The sequence below is a fragment of the Aedes albopictus genome, chromosome 2 (assembly GCF_035046485.1).
Source record: "Aedes albopictus strain Foshan chromosome 2, AalbF5, whole genome shotgun sequence".
Lineage (NCBI taxonomy): Eukaryota > Metazoa > Arthropoda > Insecta > Diptera > Culicidae > Aedes > Aedes albopictus.
Genome location: NC_085137.1, coordinates 339,236,098 through 339,258,229, shown reverse-complemented (window position 1 = coordinate 339,258,229; position 22,132 = coordinate 339,236,098). Strand labels below are relative to the sequence as shown.

General features: G+C 37.5%; 2 protein-coding genes across 2 annotated transcripts; one reads left to right on the top strand and one right to left on the bottom strand.

The window, feature by feature from the left end:
* Nucleotides 1–79: 79 nt before the first annotated feature.
* LOC109431620 (pigment-dispersing hormone peptides) lies at nucleotides 80–6,273 on the bottom strand. Its single transcript, XM_019707851.3, has 2 exons — nucleotides 6,057–6,273; nucleotides 80–619 (listed from the first exon to the last, which is right to left on the bottom strand). The coding sequence occupies exons 1-2, from the start codon at nucleotides 6,159–6,161 to the stop codon at nucleotides 407–409; spliced, it is 318 nt and encodes a 105-aa protein (XP_019563396.2). The 5' UTR covers nucleotides 6,162–6,273; the 3' UTR covers nucleotides 80–406.
* Nucleotides 6,274–17,129: 10,856 nt separating this feature from the next.
* LOC109403342 (uncharacterized) lies at nucleotides 17,130–18,069 on the top strand. The gene is made up of 2 exons (XM_029878506.2): nucleotides 17,130–17,365; nucleotides 17,433–18,069. Exons 1-2 carry the CDS (start codon nucleotides 17,168–17,170, stop codon nucleotides 17,634–17,636), a joined length of 402 nt encoding a protein of 133 aa, XP_029734366.2. The 5' UTR covers nucleotides 17,130–17,167; the 3' UTR covers nucleotides 17,637–18,069.
* Nucleotides 18,070–22,132: the final 4,063 nt, after the last annotated feature.

Genomic DNA, 22,132 nt, shown 5'->3' with positions numbered 1-22,132 from the left:
TAGAAAATACGATCGAAAGCACTAACACAACATATTAATGCTAGATCAGATATTCGGATTAAAATGAATAAATAATGCGTTTTATAAACCTAGTTCAAATTTATTTTCGTTTACAGTCAGTGGATGCAACATTGAGTAACAACTTAGCCATAGTAAAGATTTACTTTTTACACTCAAAACTATCGTTTTTTATTGTTTCTCAAACATTTGGTTTGTTGCATCAATATGGATTTACTTGTTGTTCTGTTTTTGATGTTCTCACAGCAGAAGGAAGCGTATGAACGAAAAATATGTCAGTGGCATTCGTTGTGTTGTTGGTGTGGCTAAATCATATTGCACCAGCGCTTGAACAGTACTTGGAGACACGAAGCATCAATGGTATAACAGCAGTCTTGATGTTGCTCATTTACTTTCCTGCGTCGTTCAACTTCTTTGGTAAGCTCAGCAAGGAGTTGATGAGCTCCGAGTTTCGTTTTCCATACCGTTTATTAGAGACCACGGTTACATATGGGTTATGGAGATGATAAAAGCACGCACGACAAGCCGGTAGGCTGTGCATTTCACTGAGCTCGCTTGTGTCAGAACCAGCCAACCACTCCGCTAACTGTCGTATGTATTGCTGTAAAATGGAAAACATGTTTTATTTTAATTTAACTTTAATAAAAGCAAAGGTTTTAGGTTTATAACTACAGTGTATCAAACAATTACCCATACAGAAAATTAATCATCATATTTTTGTTTTATTCAAAGGCTCACAACTTTTTTATACGTGAATCCAGTCCACTAAAAATGTAATTCTAAGTTGGCTATATATTTAAGATTATTTGCTTAAATTTTGAGTAAAATTAGATAAAATTTCAAAAATTATAGAATTTTTAGTAATACAGAACATAGACAAAATGATCGGGACAGGCAAAATTTTCACTTTTAAAAAAATGTTCAGCTAGCTGTAACTTTTCGAAAAGTGCATTAAAAATTCTCAAATGTTTACTGTAAGTTCATCAACTAGTTGTGTATTAGTAGTCAAAATTTGGGAAAGATCGGGCCATTCTCCACGAAGTTATAAAGATTCTTGGAAAAGGTAAAATGATCCGATAGCCAAATTTGAGCTGTTATATCTCCGGATTCAATGAACCGAATGTAATGAAATTTTAACCATTTATGACTTATATAATGAACTATGAAAAACCGTTAACGCAACTTGAAATTCTTAACACGGAAGAAAATTATAACGATTAGATTATTTCTCTAATAAAACATCAAATTATCCAAAACTTCAACATCGTTTCAAAATTCGAGATGCAAATTATAGTTCATTTTATTTCCTTCTATAATTGACTTATATATAAATGTGTTTCAAAGAAAAGTGTCAACATAGCCGCCAATAAATTGAAAAAGTAATGGAATACATATTAAAAACAGACCAATTTGCTAAGACATCGTGAAAAAAATAAAATCGCTAAAACTTTTTCTCTTGTTAAAAATGTCAAGTTTAGTCAAATGTTTTCCAGAGTTAATTATATAAGTCATGAATGGTCAAAATGTCATTGCAATCGATTCATTAAATCCGGAGATAAAGCAGCTCAAAGTTTGCTATCGGATAATTTTACCTTTTTTTTTAAGAATCATTATGACTTTGTGAAAAATGGGCCGATCTTTCCCAAATTTTGACCACTGATACACAACTAGTTGATAAGCTTACAGTAAACATTGAGAATATTCGATGCACTTTTCGAAAAGTTACAGCTAGCTGAACATTTTTTGAAAAGTGAAAATTTTGCCTGTCCCGATCATTTTGTCTATCCCCTGTAGTTATGAGATTTTTTCTAAATTTCTAAAACGTTAAACGTATTTCAATATGTACTTGATGAAACATTTTTAATTTTCTATGTGTTACAGCTTATACCTAAGGCTTTCATATGCAGCTTCGATTAGGGTTTTATATGCACTACAAAAAATATGAAAAAAACTGTTTATGTTCAGAGTATCATTTGAAAATTCAATCATATTTTGATCAATAAAACTGCCAAGTGTTTTCAACGTCTTAAAATTCTCTTTTTATAATATTTGTATGTCAAAAAATAACTTTTTTATATATAAATTACATTGCCAAGGCGCGACAAATAGACAACACGGAGGCTGCAATACTTCCAATCTAATGTTTGCGATTGTGCATCGACCAATCACAGAGAAACAGACGTCACACTCTACTCGCACTCCGTAGATCACCTTTTTAACGATGGATTCAAATATTAAGTAATTGGTCAATGAGCCAGTCGCGGCGCTTAAATCCCGTTCCTAATTGACGTTTGCTCACTACCGCCATCTAGTGGTTGCTTGACCAACTTGATTAGTATTGGGCGATTACGTTTTCGTGGCGATGTTTTTAACTGAAACTTGTTTGAAGAGTGACGTCTGACGTCTGTTTCTTTGTGTTACAATTCTATCGGCGAACATGCAGAACGGCGAGAGCATGAGAGACTATTCAACCCAGTGGTTCTCAACATGTACGAAGAAGTGTTTGATACACTGTCTTTTTTAGGTACGCGGAGAAAAAGCAGTACAGTTTGAAAAAACAAACACGTTTGTTGATCCACAAACGAATAAAATAGTAATTTTAAATCGAACTTTGTTGTTTTTACACCACTATTTTGGTTTGATATAAACCGGAAAATTTGTTGTTTCTATTGCCAGCTGTTTCCTTCATAAAAACAAACGGTGTCAGTTACTTTCAACTACTATTTGTCATTTTTACAGGAAAGCAATCGTTAATTTGCAAAAGAAAATATAACAATATACAGTTACTTTTAATTCCAATTGGATTAATCTTGGCGCGCCAAGGCGTCGGTATTCAAGCATAACGAAATTGATAATGCTGAAGGTGACGGTTTCGGTCCATAGAAATCTCCGTAAAGGAAAAATGGAAGCTGAGAAACAGGCTTTGTCCCAATGTGGACGTTACGCCAAGAAGAAGAGCAATTTAACATTGAAATACATGGGAATTGTTACCAAAAGGTATGCTGAGAAGGGTGATTAGTGTCCATTAAGGTGGCCCACACTTATATGAAAAACAAAAAGTTCGAAAAATGCCAAGTCTTACCTCCTAAATCAGTTGTTTTGGACTCCCAGAAGCTACGTTCAAAATTTGAGCAAAATCGGTTGAGCCTAAGGGGTCGCTTGAAGTTTGTATGGGAAAACTTGGATAAATGCAGAATGTATGGGAAAACTGAGATATGCAAAAATTTTAAGTTTTCGAATTTTGCCGCTAGGTGGCGCTGTAAGTGTTTAATAATCAAACCAATTGGTATTATTGTAGGCGACTATATGCTAAACAACTTTGTCGAAGACCGTAAAGTGATCCAACGTCTGTGTAAAAAGTTATACCCTAGGTAAGGTGAGGTAAAACATTATTGATATTTTTCCAGTACATGTAAAGGAATAATATCAATAATGAAATCTCAATTCTTTGCCTCACTTTGCCTAGGGTATAACTTTTTTCACAGACGTTGGATCACTTTGCGGTCTTCGACAAAGTTGTTTGGTATACAGTCACCTACAAAAATGCCAAAGGGTTTATTTATTGAACGCTTACAGCGCCACCTAGCGGCAAAATTTGAAAACTCAAAATTTCTGCATACATTTGGCCAAGTTTTCCCATACAAACTTCAAGCGTTTTGAGCGCCCCCTTAGGCTCAACCGATTTTGCTCAAATTTAGATCGTAGCTTTTGGGAGTCCAAAACAACTGATTTAGGAGGTAAGACTTGGCATTTTCCGAAATTTTCGTGTCCATGTATACAAGCTTGTTACCAGCGTAACTTGATGTTGTCGGAACTTAAAATAATTTGCAATAACTTTGTGTGATCCTAGCCATCTTTCCCCGCATTTTTAGTACATGGCAGGCAAGATGGGTCATCTTTAAGTTATTCAGATTTTATCAACAAAAATCAACGATGCAAGTGTGTGCGATATGCTTGCATAAAGAATCCTTCTAGAATAAAGCAGGCAAACCCACGGAAATTCTTTCGTTTTCCGAATGAAAATGTGCAACTCACGGATTGCTATTGAGGTTTTCTGGTGTTTTTACTTTGTTATCAGCCATGTATTTCCAAGCAGATTAAGAAACACATGCAGGCGCATGGTTGTTATTTCCTATGCTGCCCATGTTAAGTCCTTGACAGATTGCCCTTTTGCACTATTTCAGTTTTACGAGCCAACTTTTGAAACCAATCAATGAAAATGCATTAGAACACTTTGAATGCCTTACAAAAAAGACTACATATTTAACATAGAAAAGAACGAAAGTTTCAAAAATGGTATCTTACCCTAATGCGCGAAAACGGCATTGCTGCATTGATGGGTCTTGCCCTGTAACCTATCTTACCCCGCCACGTGGTGGTGAAATTCGGAACTAAGCGATCCATCAGTATTCGTAGTCCTGAATAACTTGGCAATAAATTGTACCTCCCAATTTGGCTTTAACTTCGTGATATATTCTACCGAAGGCGTACCGGAATTTTTTTCTCGAGTTTTTTCTAAGTATATTAAGCGCTAAATCATCTGAGTGTCGTTTTTGTCAAGGTGAAAATGAAACCACTGAACATTTACTCTGCAGCTGTGGAATCAAAGGTTGTCAATATTTGGAAAAGGGTTATTAGAGCCCTTTTGAAATTTGGCAAAGTAATCCCAAAAGGGAATAGATTTTATTAAAAGAGTTGTGCCTAGTTGGTATCAAGTGCTTTATCAACCAATATCCATCACAGCTCAATTGTGACAGGATTTTCGATTAGCACCAAATTAAATATGGGTCATACCAAAACATTTCTAAATAATGGACGCAGTGGTTAAAAGGCTCTAAAGATGAGGGGGAAAAAGGGTGAATTCTGAACTATGCTATCCATTACCTGGAAATACTTTATAGTCCTGAAGAACTTTGCCGAAGATTGCGCAACGGAAATTTCTAAATTCACTAGTGCCACGTGGTGGTGAAGTTCGAAACTACGCGCTCAGAAATCCGTTCTGATCAACGTGAACAAACAAACACAAATATGAGAACAGCAAATATACACCGTGAACTGGAACTAGTTCCAGCTGTCAATATGGGCGTTCTAGAAAATGTGAACTCTAGTTCACGGTGTACATTTCTTATTATTGTTATCGTTGCTATGCATAGTTCCCGTTGCCGTGACTGGGAGTTCACGTATATCGGAACGGATTTTTTTTGCGTAGTCCTGAACAACTTTGCTGAGGATTGTACCTGAATTTCTTGGTTCATAGATCATAGGTATTTCCAATTTTGTCTCGGAATTGATGTACACTAGCGCCACGTGGTGGTGAAATTTGTAACAATAACATCCATTACCAGGAAGCGGTTGTTGTTCTGATCAACGTTCCGAAATAAGTACGTTGCTATCTTGTTGAGGTTCCGAGAAAACTTGCTATCCAACGTGTTCGAGGTTGGCGAGGTTGCAGCAGTTGTAGCGAAACAATCTGGCTCCAAAAGGTTAAGAAGATGCTTGAATTTTTTTGGAATACATATGTCAGCTTTTACTTGTTTCGAGCGTTACATTTTAAAAGGTACATACTCCGTGCCTTCTACAGTACAATTGCTCCGTACACAATCTGACGAATAGGATACACAGCACAACTATTCCCACATCACATAAACCAGCATCGATAGGTTCGTTACCAGCTGATATAGAACTTCAATTTTCCAGATTGTAAACGTAGTGACAGTGAGGTCACTTCAGCAAGTAACATATTGTGGATTTACCGGCTACTTGCATTCTACCGGTCGCTTCAGTATGGCCTCCAAAGTAGCCGTTTTATAAAAAGAGTAACTTATTTAATGATTTTAAACAATTTTATTGTATGCGCTATTCCTAGTTGCCACTAGCTACTCAACGACATTCATTTTTTGACAATTAAGTTGATTTTTATTTGAAAACGGCTACTTTGTAACGGCTACTTAAGAAACCGGTAGAATACAAGTAGCCGGTAAGTCCACAATACTACACTTATAGTTAAAGTTCGGCCGTGCTTGCCGTACTACACTTACTTCATTATCCATATCCACCAAGTCTTCGTCGTAGGAAGGCATCGATGCACATACACTGAGGCACAAGCAAACTGCCACGAAAAAACTTGCTTTCACATTAACCATTTCGTATTCCGAGTAGAATCCTTCTGTATCTTCTAACCCTTTAGTTGGATATGCTTTCTAATAGTTATCCTTGCTGATGAGTGGTGAAAATGTTACTATCGCTCACCTTCGCCAATGCTCAATTTATATCCCGGTGCAGCGTTCTTGTGGAAAACGGCGACTCCCCATGTGGTCGCCTCAGTTTACGACCGTTTCTGTGGGGTATTTGTATTTAAACAGCATACGTTTTTCCCATTTCGCGGTACATAAGATAGAGAAGATACGCTGTCAATAACAGGTATCGGGCGCAGTTGCTGTTTCTGTTATGTTTATACAGGACCACGAGGCTCAGTCACCAGATCTCATATCCTGTGACTCAATTGTATGACTATTGCTAATGAGGATGCAGTGCGCAGAGTCCAACGTGATGAATGTGAGCTACATTTAGTTCACTCTACATCTGTTATAGACAGACCAAATCACATGTTTCACTGAAGTGATATCAACTCTGTTATCGATTCGCTGAAGCTCAACCAACTCTAGGCAATTGAGAAATATATGTATTACGATTATTGAAGCATACTTACTTACGTTGTTCGGAAACTTTATCCATTCGCATAAGCTACGGAGAAGCGCGTTCCGGAAGTTTCCAGTTATTCATGGTCGAAGCTTCTCCATGAAATGGTACGTAATCTTATATACAACAAGCGCAGCAGGGACTAAAGGTTTCTAATTATGTTTTGTAAAAATAGATTGATAATAAAGCCATAAAATTACGCAGAACCAGTATTGCGTATCATTCATTGAATGACGTAGCCAAATCCCGCGATATATTAAATTATATTTGAGGACTGAAACTGAAGAGAATAAGCGAATTAAACAAAAACGGAAATTGGTTCACCTACATCAAAGCGGTAATTTACAGAAATGCTTCAGAAGTCTTTAAAAATAGGTCTATTCTTCTTACACTCAAACGAAGGGTATTGCTTGGAAAAGCGTCTTTCGATCCAAGGCCTGAGAATCTCATTACTTAGATAGGTCACAAAATGTTCATGAAAATTTAATTAAATAAATAGTCACTTTGTTGTCTGGCACAGTTGAACTAAAAATAGTTTTTGAACTTAAAAACTGAGATGAATGCCTTCCAGAATAAAATTAAGAAATAACCAATTAGGGGATTCACTAAACAGATTAAATGACTGCGTAAACCATGATTATCTGATTATTGAAATGTTTCATGAAATTTCGAAAGAAATAATCCAAAATTGCCTTGGTAAACGCGACGTTTACTCAATACATAGTTTACTCAATTAATAGTAATTAATCAGCGATTTACACTGTTAAGGACAGACTTGTTAGAATCCCAAAATGGCCGACTTTGGCACCTACTCACGATTTTGAGGGCACAAAACTCTTCGTAAACAAAACCAGCGCACCTGAGCTTCTCATTTTAAGCTTATTACAAGTGAGCAAGAACAGAATAATAGGGGTACTCACTTAGGGGTCTCCAGTTAGCCTAGTGATTAAGGCTATGGATCGCCAATCCGGAGACGGCGGGTTCGATTCCCGTTCCGGTCGGGAAAATTTTCTCGACTCCCTGGGCATAGTGTATCATTGTACTTGCCTCACAATATACAAATCATGCAATGGCAGGCAAAGAAAGCCCTTCAATTAATAATTGTGGAAGTGCTCAAAGAACACTAAGTTGAAGCGAGGCAGGCCAAGTCCCAGTGGGGACGTCGAGCCATAAAGAAGAAGAAGAAGAAGGGTACTCACTAAACAGATTAAATTGCTGCGTAAGCCATGATTTTCTGCTTATTTGAAATGTTTCATAATTTTGCGAATGAAATAATCAAAGATTGCTTTGGTGATCGCGACGTTTAATCAGTTTAATCAGTTTACGTTGTTAAGTGAATCCCCCTAATAAAATGCATTGTTGTTTGAAGCTTGCTTTTTGAGTTTTGATGCACTGTTGAAGCGGGATGTCAAAACGTTAGTCCTTCAGTGAATCCCCGTAATTCGTAGTATATTTGCATTCTGGTCGGCTCATTTGATAGATTCAAGCAATTTATGTTAGGTACGACATTTCCCATACAAGTCACCCTCCAAAAGTTGCATGCAAGTTCACTCACTAACATAAAATGCTTAAATCCATCGATTTTGATTTGATAAAACTAAATATTTTGCATGAGCCGTTAATTTAGATGTTAGTTGACCAATTTACCCTTTGATTGACTAAAAAAAAATCCCCTGCTTAATGGCTTGCAATCAGAAAAGTCCAAAATCGCATCTCTTGCCTTATAAGGACTGTATCGGAAATTATCTATAAACGTTCAAAATGCTCTATCTCGAAACACGGTTGGTCTTTTGATTCCGGTTCTTCTATGAAATCTTCACAATATAGTTAAGTTTAGAACAGCTTGAAGAAATTTGGAAAATGTTTAGTAAAAATGTTTAGTATTATAGCGAAAACAATTTGTATGGGGAAAAATCTGGAAAATAATGATTATTACTAGCAGTTATAACATATCACTCAATACCGACTTTTAAAATTCTTATTTTGGATAGAAAAACCTCCAACATTTAGAATATGGTCTATTCCAAAAACATCTACTTTTTGGTCGAACTTTGACGCTCTGTTTTAAATATCTTCAGAGGTTATAAAATCCCGTTCTTTGGTTAAACTACCTCTTCAATAGATTAAAATACATACCCAATTGAAAAAGAATGCAAAATTTCAACTTTATGTAATTTTTATTTGCGTAATCGTTCTTTGAAGACGCATAAAAAAAGAGTTCCTCGAAAAATGGCCTTTTTATAAGAAATGACCTAAACTGCGGAGGGAATTTTTCTTGATAAAAATATATTTCCCATATCATGAGCATTCTGGAAAAGAATATATTTACGCAAAAATAAGAGAAAAAATAAAATATTTTCCCACAGTTTTCGCAATTGGCTTGGCAATTGGCTTCTTTAACGGTGTTTGATATTCTGAATCTGCATGTCAAACTGAGCCGAAATCCAAATTTTCATGAATTTTGGAGTCCAGGAACCTATTTAAAAATCAATTTGAAGTTTGTATGGGAGCGATTTGTCGAATCACCCCTCATCGCAGTTTGCTGTCAACAGTTGCTCAGCTGTCAAAAGGCGATTTCAAAAAATCTCTTCTAAAATGATTTTAGGTACCAAAACAAAGTTCTTAAAATCTGAAAAAATCATAGTGACTCAGAAAAAGGTGCTCTTTTGTATAAAATCAAAAAAATCAATACATTTTTCAAAATTAAAAAACCCAATTCCAAAAGTTTAGGAGGTGTCCAAAATTTTAAAAACATATGTGCAATTTTTGAGATTAAAGTTCAAGTTAAATAATTATTTTTTGAAAATCAGAACTGCCATTCTTTATTTAAAAGATTTATATCGTATCTCCAAAAATAAAGTTATGTCTATTTTGAACAGATTATTTTTTAGGCAATTGTGAACGTTTATAGTTTATTTCCGATACAGTCCTTAAATTGATTTATAGCTAAAACACAGACAAACAGACGTCTCAGTCTACCCACTTCCCATCGTTTCCTCTTTTAACGGATTATTTAAATATTCTGTAGTTCGCAATTCTCTCCCTCATGGCGCTTACATCAGCGTTTTTGATCCTGTTTGACGTTTGCCAATAACCGCCATCTACTCTGTGGGTTTTCGAAGTACAGCGTAATTAGCATTGGGCGATTATGCTTTTGTGATGGGTTTATGAAGCAAAAAACATGAAGAAAATGAGATTTTCTTAAAAATCGATTTTTCATACCTTTTGAACGGGAACTTGGACTTGGAACGTCAGAAAATGCAGTAGGCAAGACAAAATTTGTCGGGGACAGCTAGTTTTAAATAAAAGTAGTCAAAAAGTCAAAATCAAAGTGGTAGGAAAGAAAGAGTTATTCCACAACATGGCGACCGTGATAGGACACGAACCTACAATCTTCAGATTTGTAGTCTGTTTTGCTAAATACCTTGTCACACTATGTATTTACCGGAACCTACTACAAGTACCGGCACAACCACAACCACACCCACGATAGGTGTGCTAGGTGGTGAAAAGTTTGATTTATTTATTTATGATGTGGACGAATTTGTTTATCTTGGTACTCTAGTAACGTGCGATAATGATGTTACCCGCGAGATGAAAAGACGGATTGCAGCTACGTATCGGGCCTTTTTCGGTCTGCGTAACCAGCTGAAGTCCCGTAGACTGCAAACGAAGACAAAACTCGCGTTGTAAAAAACTCTGATACTTCCGGTCGCTTTATACAGCCATGAACCGTGGACATTGAGAGAAGCTGATTGGAGAGCCTTTGAAGACTTCGAACGTAAAGTACTGCGAAAAATACTCGGCGGTAAACTGGAGGACGGCATCTGGCGGCGTCGCATGAACCACGAATAAAGAGATAGTGAAGCAAATAAAACACGGTAGACTGCCGTGGGCTGGGCACGTAGCTCGTGTGCTGGAGGAACAACAAGCTAAAACCATATTCAGCAGAGAACCAGGAAGGGGCCGTCGGATTCGTGGTAGGCTGCGCACACAGTGGCTTTTTGCAATTGAGGAGGACCTAAGGGCTCTAAACGTACAGGTGACTGGAAGCGATTGGCCCAGGACCGAAACCAGTAGTGGAGGCGAATGCTTCATTCGGCGTAGACAAATCGCTACGAGTTTTAGCCCAACAAATATCAAGTAAATAAGACTGCAATGATCGCTTTTCTCTTTGGATTATTCTGGAAAACACGATGAGCCCCAGAGGTAAAGTCTCTCTAAACAAAAAACAAAAAAAAACACGATGAAAGTTCCGCGATAATCTCTTGGTGTATTCCGGTGGTGGACCACTAGCATCTAAAACAACAGAAACAATCGAAAACAATTTCCCGGCCAAATTATTAACGAAAGAGAAAATCGACGAAGAGAAATCGACCATTACAGATCCGCCAGTATTAGACTAAGGGCCGATTTCTTCACCCGGGCTTAAATTTTAAACCAGGCTTAGCAACATTTTAAGCCGGGCTTAACTTTTTTTCAATTTCTTCACCTTGGCTTAACCACTAAACCCGGTTTAATAAAGCTACGGTTTACGTTAAGTGTGGCTTATTTTAAGCGGTGCTCTGAGGTGGCTTAGCAGCGCTAAGCCAGGCTTAAGCCGCAAATTGCAGAGTTTGGGTTTCTTCACCTGCTTCATAAATAAATTTTTGAAACGGCAGGAAATATTTTTTAAGAAGCATGTACACTTAGGAACGATAAAATTGTTAAACTTTTGGTTACGGATGGAGACGATGATAAAGAAAATGATAACCTATAGCCGGCGGGTCGTCAATATAAAATATTCATATCGGGTTTGGGACAATCAAGTTTTTACATTAGATTGAAAGCTTTCAAAAGGCACTGTGTCAAAGTTTGGTTGGAAAAGTAGGCCAATTCGCTGCCTTTTCTCCGATTGAAAAGTAAGCACTTACGAAACGTAATTACAAAAATGTTATTTCAACCTATCTAGATTCAATGTCATCGAATATGTTCGAAAAAGGCAATAGGACACGATCGGTGAAGCACTAGATTTGTAGTAATGAGCTGAATTTTTGTATGGTGAGAAGGTGAATTCTCCGTTTCTGCAAGAAAATCGGGCAAAAAGCGTGAGTATTATGGTTCTTTGCCTAATTTGATGCTGTTTGAGCAAAACTTTAGAAAACTGTGTTGTTGTTTTGGTTATTTCTTGTCCCTTAATCAGTACAATTTTCCAAAGTTTTACTCAAATTAGCGTCAAATTAGGCAAGGAATCATAATACCCACGCTTTTTGCACGATTTCTTTGCAAAAACGCAGAATTCAACTTCTTACCATACAACAATTTACTATGTACATTACTACAAATCTAGTGCTTCACCGATCGTGTCCTATTGCCTTTTTCGAGATATTCGATGACATTGAATCTAGATTAGGCCTGTCCAGCTTTTCAAAAATGTTCTCTGATTCTCAAGTCCACCCCCATATTTTGATTGGCATCCTAAAAGAAGTAACTGGTCAAAATTTCAGCCAAATCCATTGAAATTAAGAGGTGCATCAAATCAATTTTGTGTTTTTCGACTATTTTTGAACTTCAAAAAATCATAACTACATACACTAAAACTTGTCAAAACTTCATTCTTTCGATAGAAATTGAAAGCTATACTTTTTTGCTACAACTTCTCCGAACAACGTGTGCCAATAAAATTGAAGGAAACATGTGTAATTATCACATTTGTAATCAGAAAAACCTTAAAAAGTTGATTTTTTGATAGATTTCGTTCTGGAACACCCTAATATACGTAATAAGTTGGGTTTTTCAAAACGGCATCATATTCTTCAATGTTTTTTGGTTATTTGCTTCTTTGACACCAATGCTGTAGGAGTTGAGCAAAAAATATTAAAATTAGGGAAAGCCAAATGTGGCCTAAAAACTAGCATTTTGGAGGCAATCACGCTGTGGCGCGAAATTGTACTGAACGTAGTAGCTTTGCTTCCTGGTAGTTTGCCTTGGCTACCCCCTATCACGGGTGATAACAAACAAGCGCGATGACAGGTGTTGGCTATCATATCAGTGCTGACGCGATGCCACTTTTTGCGCGCCAAAGCGTGATTGCACCCGAAAAGCTAGTTTTTGGGTGGTTTTTGGGCCACATTTGGCTTTCACGAATTTTAGTAATTTTTGCTCAACTCCTACAGCATTGGTGTCAAGGAGCAAATGATCAAAAAACATTGGAGAATATGATGCCGTTTTGAAAAATTCAACTTATTATGAATATTGGGGTGTTCCAGAACGAAATCTACTCAAAAATCAACTTTTTAAGGTTTTTCTGATTACAAATGTGATAATTACACATGTTTCCTTCAATTTTATTGGCACACGTTGTTCGGAGAAGTTGTAGCAAACAAGTATAGCTTTCAATTTCTGCCGAAAGAATGAAGTTTTGACAATTTTTAGTGTAGTTATGATTTTTTGAAGCTCAAAAATAGTCGAAAAACACAAAATTGATTTGATGCACCTCTTAATTTCAATGGATTTGGCTGAAATTTTGACCAGTTACTTCTTTTAGGATGCCAATCAATATATGGGGGTGGATTTGAGAATCAGAGAACATTTTTGAAAAGCTGGACATGCCTAATCTAGATAGGTCGAAATTACATTTTTGTAATTACGTTTCGAAAGTGCTTACTTTTCAATCGGTGAAAAGGCAGCGAATTGGCCTACTTTTCCAACCAAACTGTAACAAGTGTGCCGAAAAGTACTACTTTTTGGCACTCTTAAGTGTGCCGAAAAGTAGTGCTTTACGGCACTGTTGTTTGATTGGACAATTTGCTCCTAGTTTGGCTTAATTTATCATATTATGTTTCCAGTTCAAAACCGAATTGGCGACATTTTTTCTTTGACTTCCGCTGCTTTTGCCTTGCGTCAAACACAATGTCGGAAGTGGGGCGCTGTATTGTACACCTGGTGCTCTATACAGCGCCCCACTTCCGACATTATGTTTAACGCAAGACAAAAGCAGCGGAAGTCAAAGAAAAAATGTCGCTAATTCGGTTTTGAACTGGAAACATAATAGTTAACAAAGTTAATATGCCGGAAATCTATGAATTTTATGTCCGCGCATGTCCTTTCGGTCACTTCCTCTATTATTCCTTCCAAAAACTTCTCCTCTTAGAAGAAAAATTGCCAGACTGAACTGGACGGAAGCTTGAAAATTTGTGACAGCCATCTCGGTCTGTCCTGGTCTGAAAGCCTAGTGAAACACCTACTTGATCGGATAATAGGCTAAGACGGCTAATACACGTGGAAGCCCGCTTGAATGTTTTCTCAGAATGTGCAGTTAAAGTTGTAGTTGATGGGTGTTTTTCGTAATTACAAAAAAACTTTGTATGCAACACGTTGCAAAACTCGATTTTTTCAGCACTCGTTGTATTTATCCAACTCGTCAAGCCTGGTTGGATAAATGTACAAATCGTGCTGAAAAAATCATCATTTTTGCAACTTGTGGCATAAATATTTCAGCACTGCAAAAAACGTTCCGTTTCATATTTTAGTACAAGGCAGCGTGCATCGTATTTACGCATTTTTATATTAAAATCCTATTTTTTGCATGGGCCGTAACGCACGACCATATTTTCCTTTTCTTTAGAGCGTTGTGAACGGCACCTATTTTTTTTAAATAAAGTATTGTGGATTTACCGGCTACTTGTATTCTACCGGTCGCATCAGTATGGCCTCAAAAGTAGCCGTTTTATAAAAAGAGTAACTTAAAAAAGGTTTTTAAACATTTTTATTGTATGCGCTGTTCCTCGTTGCCACTAGCTATTCAGCGACATTGATTTTTTGACAATCAAGTTGATTTTTATATGAAAACGGCTACTTTGTAACGGCTACTCAAGTAACCGGTAGAATACAAGTAGCCGGTAAATCCACAATATTAAAAAGACCAACAAATGGAATAAAAGTAGAATAAACTGTTTCTATTAAGGAATTTTAGTTTCTAGTGTAACTTGAACTTTGCTGTGGTTTTCATTGAATGTACACAGTTCATAATTTTAAACATATTCGAAAAATGGTCTGAACTCTGAAGCATCTTACGAGAAACACATTTTCAAAAACTCACTATCGAAATGCAACTTTATTCGAAGGCGATTATGGATATCAAAACATAAAATCAACATTGCAACGCCTTTTCTGCAATGTGGCACTCCAATTTTGTACAATGAGAGGCAAATTCGAACACCAAATGTTGTGGAACGATTATATGTAGTAGGTACTAAATCGTAGATCTTCGATACTAGCGTTGGGTAAAACATCAACAGTCTAGGTAGATCATTATAGTTAATTTCCTTCTGTATCCGAAAAAAATACCGAGCGATTCCGCTTTTCCCAGGCCCCTGGCATCAGTGAAATTTATCGTAGCCATTGGCGTAAATAGGGGGTGGCCAGGGGGGGGGGGGGCCTGGCCCCCTCCAGAATAATCCATTTCGGTAAAAAATCTCGCAATTCAGGCAAAAAGTATCTTTTCAGTATAAAAAATCTATATCGAAATGGCCTTGCCCCCCCCCTAGAGCTATGACCTATTTACGCTTATGATCGTAGCCAACATGTAGGGTGGGGCGGGGCAAGATGGGTCGCGGGGCAAGATGGGTCAGTGCCATTTTCGGGCGCATTACTCATGTTTTGATTATGTTAATAATTTTGTTAGATGACCACCCTGAATATACAAAAGTTTTGGGCATTGATTGAAAAATTATTCACTCTGATTGGAAATAAAAATTAAAATGGTTTTTAGCCATTTTTCTTATGCGATACATTCCATATAATCTCCATATAAACTGCCGCGGGGCAAGATGGGTCACCTTCAATTTTGAACGTATTTTTGGAGCATTCAAAATTTATTTATTTTTTATTACAAGACTGTCTCATAAATGACTTCAATCAAGCGAAATGAACGCTCAAAGTTATAACATAAAATTATGATATTTTTTAAGTGAAAACATCGATTTTCAAGTCGCCTTTGGACCACTCAAATCGTAAAGTTTTTTATATTTCAAAGAAAGTTATAAAATGTTTACTACTAGCCCTTGTTTACTCAGTATGGATGTGGAGCATATATGAATGCGGAACAAATATTATATTTTGACGTTTTTCGTTGAGAAAATGTGAATTACTTAAAAGGTGACCCATCTTGCCCCGCACTTTTTTCACGGCGTAAAATCGATCACTTTTTAAAACTGCTTGTTTAACATCATATTTTGTATTTAATGAACTTTTTATCGACTTTTAGCATAGCTAACTAGTGTATTAAAGAGTAGCGGATGAATACAAACCAATATGATTTGTATTTACAAAGTTATAATGATCCATCCTTATGCGACCCATCTTGCCCCGCCCCACCCTAACTGCCTTATACTCATATTCGTTGAAATTGAAACGAGCGTGTAATCAACAAACGCAGCTTTTGTTTGATGTTGTGAGCCACACACGAAATCACATTCACAATGCGTGTTTGTTGGGTTGCTTTATTCAACTAATCGCATGCTCCTCTTACCGCCCGCATAGAGAAATACAGTTTGGCATACATTTCAAACAGTAAATTTGTTCTATGCGGTAAGGTTAATGTGTCACAAATGGTTGCTTTCATGTTCAACAACATGACACTCAAAGCTACGTACAGTAAATAACAGTTTGAATGCCCCATACCAAACTTTAACCATATATTGTAGTGTGCACATATTGTCAAAGTATATGAACATGAAAACTCGTATTAAATGGTTGCAATAAGCAATCACACTATATCAAACGGTTGATTATTATGCTTGCGCAACACACTAACACAGCTATATTTCACAATGCAGAACTCTTGCATAACAGCATGGTAAACAGTTCCGCATATTCGTATTTGTGAACGACATGATCCAGAAAGCGCATCGTCTCTTTGCAAGCTCCCAGCTTGTTTCTTAATTTCTCGCTAAATAATTTACAAAGTCCTGTTATCTCAAAGCTGCAAACCTTGAAATAATGTCATATATTTTCCCTATTTTCGAGTATTGGTTAGTGTCACTTTTTAAAGTATTATCGTCGCACCACCAAATCGAAGTCGTCGCTAGAAGCACATGCGAAGTTGCAGCTGCGAAGTAAATTTGAATATATTTTTTCTGTTGCGCATCATTAAGCTAATTAAGAGCAACAATATGCACTAATCCAAATTGAGTTGCGACATTTCTAAGTAGGTTAAAAATCAATTTTCGCACGTTCGGTCACTTCGTATTTTGACCAAAAGCATAATAGGTGGTTGATTCACCATTGATTGACATTGAAATTTGTGAATGAAAATGACAAAAATATTAATATTTATTTATGCTTATTTTTATCGGCACCGAATTTCGAATACCATATCTTAATGTATTTTAGCAAAAACTTGAAAATGGCAAAAAAAAAAATTATTCGAAACTTGATTATAAATTTCCCGAGAGTAGGACCTTTTTATATGTTACGCGAGATTTGCTCCCTTTGCGACAAAAATAAAAATGAAAAAGAAACATTCCGTCGCCGTCGTCGCGGGAACACCGGGAGAACTAAATGGTTCTGGGGATCAGAATCTGGTCTGCGGAATCTATCAGCTGCAGTGAACCTGAAAAACAAAACAGCAATCGATTGTCCAACCAGAAGTATAAAAATCTTAGAGGTGAGTTTTGTGCGAGTTTTGTGCATCGGATAATTTCAACGAAAATCTTATGTTTATCTGATTGCAGATCGATTCTTGGATTGGATCTAGAGGATCTTCAAACGATTACGGCAGTTTCGGTGGCCAAATCGTGCCCAGCGAGTTCTACTGGCCTCCCAAAGGCACCTCACAATCCGACCGCTCATCGCACCGTCGTTCTGGCAGTGCCTATCCTCAAAGAATTCCACCTCAGCATCCAACGCAAGCCGGCCAACACGTACGTTCCGGCTAATGCAATGTTCCGATTCGATGCACACCAGACGGCTTGCCAGAGGAGTGACGACGTCGGATACGATCGCTGGTGCAACTTCAAGTGTGCCCATTTTGAGCGCGTTAGCATTGTATCCTCATAAGGAACGTATTGGAGGCTAAGGAAGGTTCAAGAGAAGCAACAAAAACAGAACCAGCATCAGAGCGGAAGAGGTCTTATTTATTTGTGAATGCTGTGTGATTATGTGATTTTTTAAACCTGTAAGTCTGACCTACCTTAATTTCTTCTTTTGCTTTTATGAAAATGCTTTTCAATTAACTATGAGAGAGGGATAGAACAACCACAGGAACAACAACTTCATGTAAATTTATTGTAACTACCTTTTTATTATAAATTGGTTCATATTTAATTATATCAATAAAAGTATGTTAATAATTACAACCTGTAAACAGAACTATCGTACTGATTTATTATATTTCTTAATTTTAATAAAACAAAAGCATTAGTTTTTAACGGTTTGAATACAGAAGAACCATATAGCATACGTTAAAAATACCATGAAAGACCATAAATCAATCATAACACATACATTGTTAGTTTTCCCCCAGATTTATTGTAAAACAGTTCTCTAACCATTTGATAACCAGTAAATTATCTGAAAAACTGGATAGTATATTGACCATATCCTCTACTGTTTTGCGAAAAATTTGTTCGAGAAAACGAGCGATTTTTTATGGTAACCTATCTTAACCGCCTATTCCACATACTGTAATTTGGCGGATAACCATTTGCCATACTGGCGAATCTGTACATGAAATGGTTATCTTACTGTAATCTAGGATAGTCTGAGAAATGGTTCAAGGACAATTGCTAATAGTCATCTACAGTATGAGAAACGTTGCATTTACAGTTAGTGATTATGCGGGCGTACATTAATATTAAAGCGAGTTTGAAGTGTTTTGTGATCATAGTGGTTTCTGCTTTTAGTGGTGTTGCGTGTACGTACACGCTGCATTACACGAACACCACCTGAGTTACTGGTTGAAAATAATAAACAAAGATCAGCTGTTCCCAGCAAAATCAAATGGGCATATTTTCAACCAGTAGATTTGCATTAGTGTTCGTGACACCGCGCTGCGAAACCACTATAAGAGGTGGAAAAAATGATTCCAAAAACTGATCAACAAACCACAACAAACGTTAAACAAAAAAATTGTTGATGTTTTCGCATTTGACAGTGGGCGCTATTTACTAGCGCCCAGGACATCCTGTCTACCATGATTCCAATGCATTGATATAGGCCGTGTCAGGGGCCTGGCTTTTCCTGCTAAAATTTCAGCGGATGTTTTGTTGTTACTCCATACTGCATATAACGGGCATTTCAAAATATCGGCGGCTTAAAATGACGTTTCCATTGGAAAGTCACTGGAATGATATGGGAAATTTCGTTAAGCTTAGCTTAGCATAAGCCGTCGCCTTTATTTGCTAAACCGGTGTGAAGAAATGCAAATATTTAAACCTGGCTTAAGAATTTGGCTTAACTTTAAGTGTGGTTTAAGATAAACCAGGCTTACGTCGTTAAGCCTTGTAGGTGAAGAAATCGGCCCTAAGGGGCGATTTCTTCACCCTGGCTTAAGCGTTAAGCCAGGTTTAACTGTATGGGTAAGCCTGGCTTACCGGTTAAGCCGAGGTGAAGAAATCGGCCCTAAGCGCGAGAAATAGGTACAGGCATACCTCGATAGTACGTACACCACCGCTTCGTTTAGTGTACGTACTATCGAAACGTACGTACTATCGAATCACAAATTTTTATTTCAAATTCCATTTTCGAATCGAAGAATGTTATTTCCAGAACGTCAGGATTGCCAAAAAATTACATATGGCTAAAGGGTCCGTTTATAAATTACGCAATTTTACTTGTCTGGGATCCTATCTTTATTGGAAAAATCTTCTTGTGCTCTGGGGATGCTTCGTAGAGGCATCTCGTCTCTGGGAACTTATATTGGTTTTGTTTGAGTTATCTTTTAGAACCATCCAAACTGGTCTAGATATAATTAAATCGATCTAGATCAGTTATATCTTGTTACATTCCAGATGTATTTTCTTCTGCAATATTTATTGCCGCGATATTTTCAAAATCTTCTGAACATTTCTCCTTCTAGGGCTCCTCCAAGAGTTTAATTTGTTTACGAGAAGGGATTCCTAGAGGGCCCATATAGCCGAGGCGGTAAACTCACGGGTATTCAGCATGACCATGCTGAGGGTGACGGGTTCGATTCCCAGTCGGTCCAGGATCTTTTCGTAAAGGAAATTTCCTTGACTTCCTTGGGCATAGAGTATCTTCGTGCCTGCCACACGATATACGCATGCAAAATGGTCATTGGAAGAGGAAGCTCTCAGTTAATAACTGTGGAAGTGCTCATAGAACACTAAGCTGAGAAGCAGGCTTTGTCCCAATGAGGACGTTATGCCAAGAAGAAGAAGAAGAAGATTCCTAGAGGTATCCCGGAGCTCTTAGAGGAATCCCGCTACTCTTGGAGGAATTCAAGGAAAAATTATTTGATGAATATTAGAAAGAATTCCTGTAGGAATCTTGGAATGAATTTCTGGAGGAATCTTGGAATTAATTCATGGAGAAATGCCGGAACGAGATTCCAGGAGGTATTCTGGAAGACATTCCTGAAGAAATCCTGGAAGTCCCGAAAGTATTACAGAAGAAATGCTTGGTGAAGTTTCGGAAGGAATCTCTGGAGAAATCTTTGAAAGAGACCCTGGAATCTTATGCGGAATCCCACAAGAAACTCCTGGAAAAATCCCTAAGGAAACCCAGAAAGAATTCCTGGAGAAATCTCGGAACCAACACCTAGAGGAATTTCAGAACTGAAAGAAACTTGAAACTTGAAGAAATCCCTAAAGCAAGCGAAAAAGCGAAATGTATTTCCCCGAATCTCACAATTTGGGTTCACCCCGAAACAATTGAATTGCAACAGCCTATAGGAAGTATCCATTTAGTACGTAACGCTAAAGTAGGGAATTTTCAACCCACCGCCCCTGTACGGGTTTTTCGTATATCTAACACATTGCTTGTCACACTTTCACAAATCTCCCCTCCCCCCGAGGACCGTGACGTACTTAATGGATGACCCCATAGGGAATTGCAAGCCGCTGTTGCTAAAGAATTTTTTTCTGAGTTTTTCACGTTTTGTTACCTTCTTGTTTACATTCCGGACTTCAAGAAATTTCTTCCAGAATGTCTCAAGGAGTCCCTGGAATTCTTCCAGGAATTTCATCTGAGATTCTCCAAATAGTTTCTTTTCGGATGTCTCTGGATTTACTTTTTGGGCTTCCAGATGGTATTCCTGGAAATTCTAGCAACTTCACCCAGATTTTATCTAGGACTTCTTTCGGAAATTGTATCAGAAATTCTTACCGAGATTCCTTCAAAAACTCCTTGCAACAATCCGTAAGGATTTATTCCTGGAATTTTATACGAGATTCTTCCCGAAGCATCTTCTGGGAATTATTCAGTAATTCCTTCTGAAAACCTTCCAGAAACCCTACAAGAACCCTGACAAGAAGTTCATTCACTATTCCTCTGAAAGCTTCTCCAAGATCCCTCTCCGGTTATTTTTTTCGAGAGCTACTTCTGATGATTCAAGTATTACTTCTGGGATTCCTACAATAATTTCACCAGGTAATCCTTTTGGGATTTTTCGGAAATTCCTTCCGGGATTCCTCCGGGAATTTCTCCTGGGTGACTGTCAGGAATTACTTTTCAGGAACATCTTCCGGGATTACTCTTAGAGCTTCTTCTAGGAATTCTTTCAGAAACTGATTCCGGGGTTTCTTCGAGAACTCTTTCCAGTAATCATCTAGGGACTCTGAACTAGTCTAGAGCTCCGTAAGGAATTCCTGCAGACCCTTCAAAAACTCTTTCAGATGTTTGTAATGGAAATCCTTCTGGAGTTAATTATTAATTTTTTGGAGTATTTTGTTTGTGGAATTCCTCATGTAGTTCCTGTAGGATTTCCTTGAATAAACACCGGAAAAAGCACCTTAGTTATAGCTCCCTGAAGAATCACATAAGTCCTAGAGGGATTCTAGAATAAGTTTGTGGAGAAACCACGGCAGGAATACCTGGAAGAATTTCAGGAAAATTTACTAAAATAATCCTAGAAGGAGTAATACTGAGTGAATCTCGGAATTAATTTCTACAGAAATCCAAGAATCTCGGGGAGCTTCTTGGAACAATCCTTGCAAGAGCTTTTGACGGAACCCCAGACGGAACTTCTTAAGGAATCTCAGAAAAAAAAAAACTCCTGGGAAACCCCAGAGGGAACTTCTGAAGGAATTCTAAATAAATTTCCCGTTGAATCTCATTAAAAGCTTACGAAATCCCAGAAGAAAGCTCTGGAACAAATTTGTGGACAAACCACGAGGGGAGTCCCGGATGGAACTCCATGAGGTGAGCCAGCATGCCACCATCACGTTATAAAACAGCACACGCACGCATACCC

What these genes read in the sequence shown, in the direction of transcription:
- LOC109431620 (XM_019707851.3), bottom strand. Translation starts at nt 6,161, where the DNA reads ATGGTTAATGTGAAAGCAAGTTTTTTCGTGGCAGTTTGCTTGTGCCTC. An exon ending in TGGTGGATATGGATAATGAA is followed by an intron (nt 620 to 6,056) that starts GTAAGTGTAGTA and finishes TCCATTTTACAG; the next exon opens with CAATACATACGACAGTTAGC.
- LOC109403342 (XM_029878506.2), top strand. Translation starts at nt 17,168, where the DNA reads ATGTTACGCGAGATTTGCTCCCTTTGCGACAAAAATAAAAATGAAAAA. An exon ending in GAAGTATAAAAATCTTAGAG is followed by an intron (nt 17,366 to 17,432) that starts GTGAGTTTTGTG and finishes ATCTGATTGCAG; the next exon opens with ATCGATTCTTGGATTGGATC.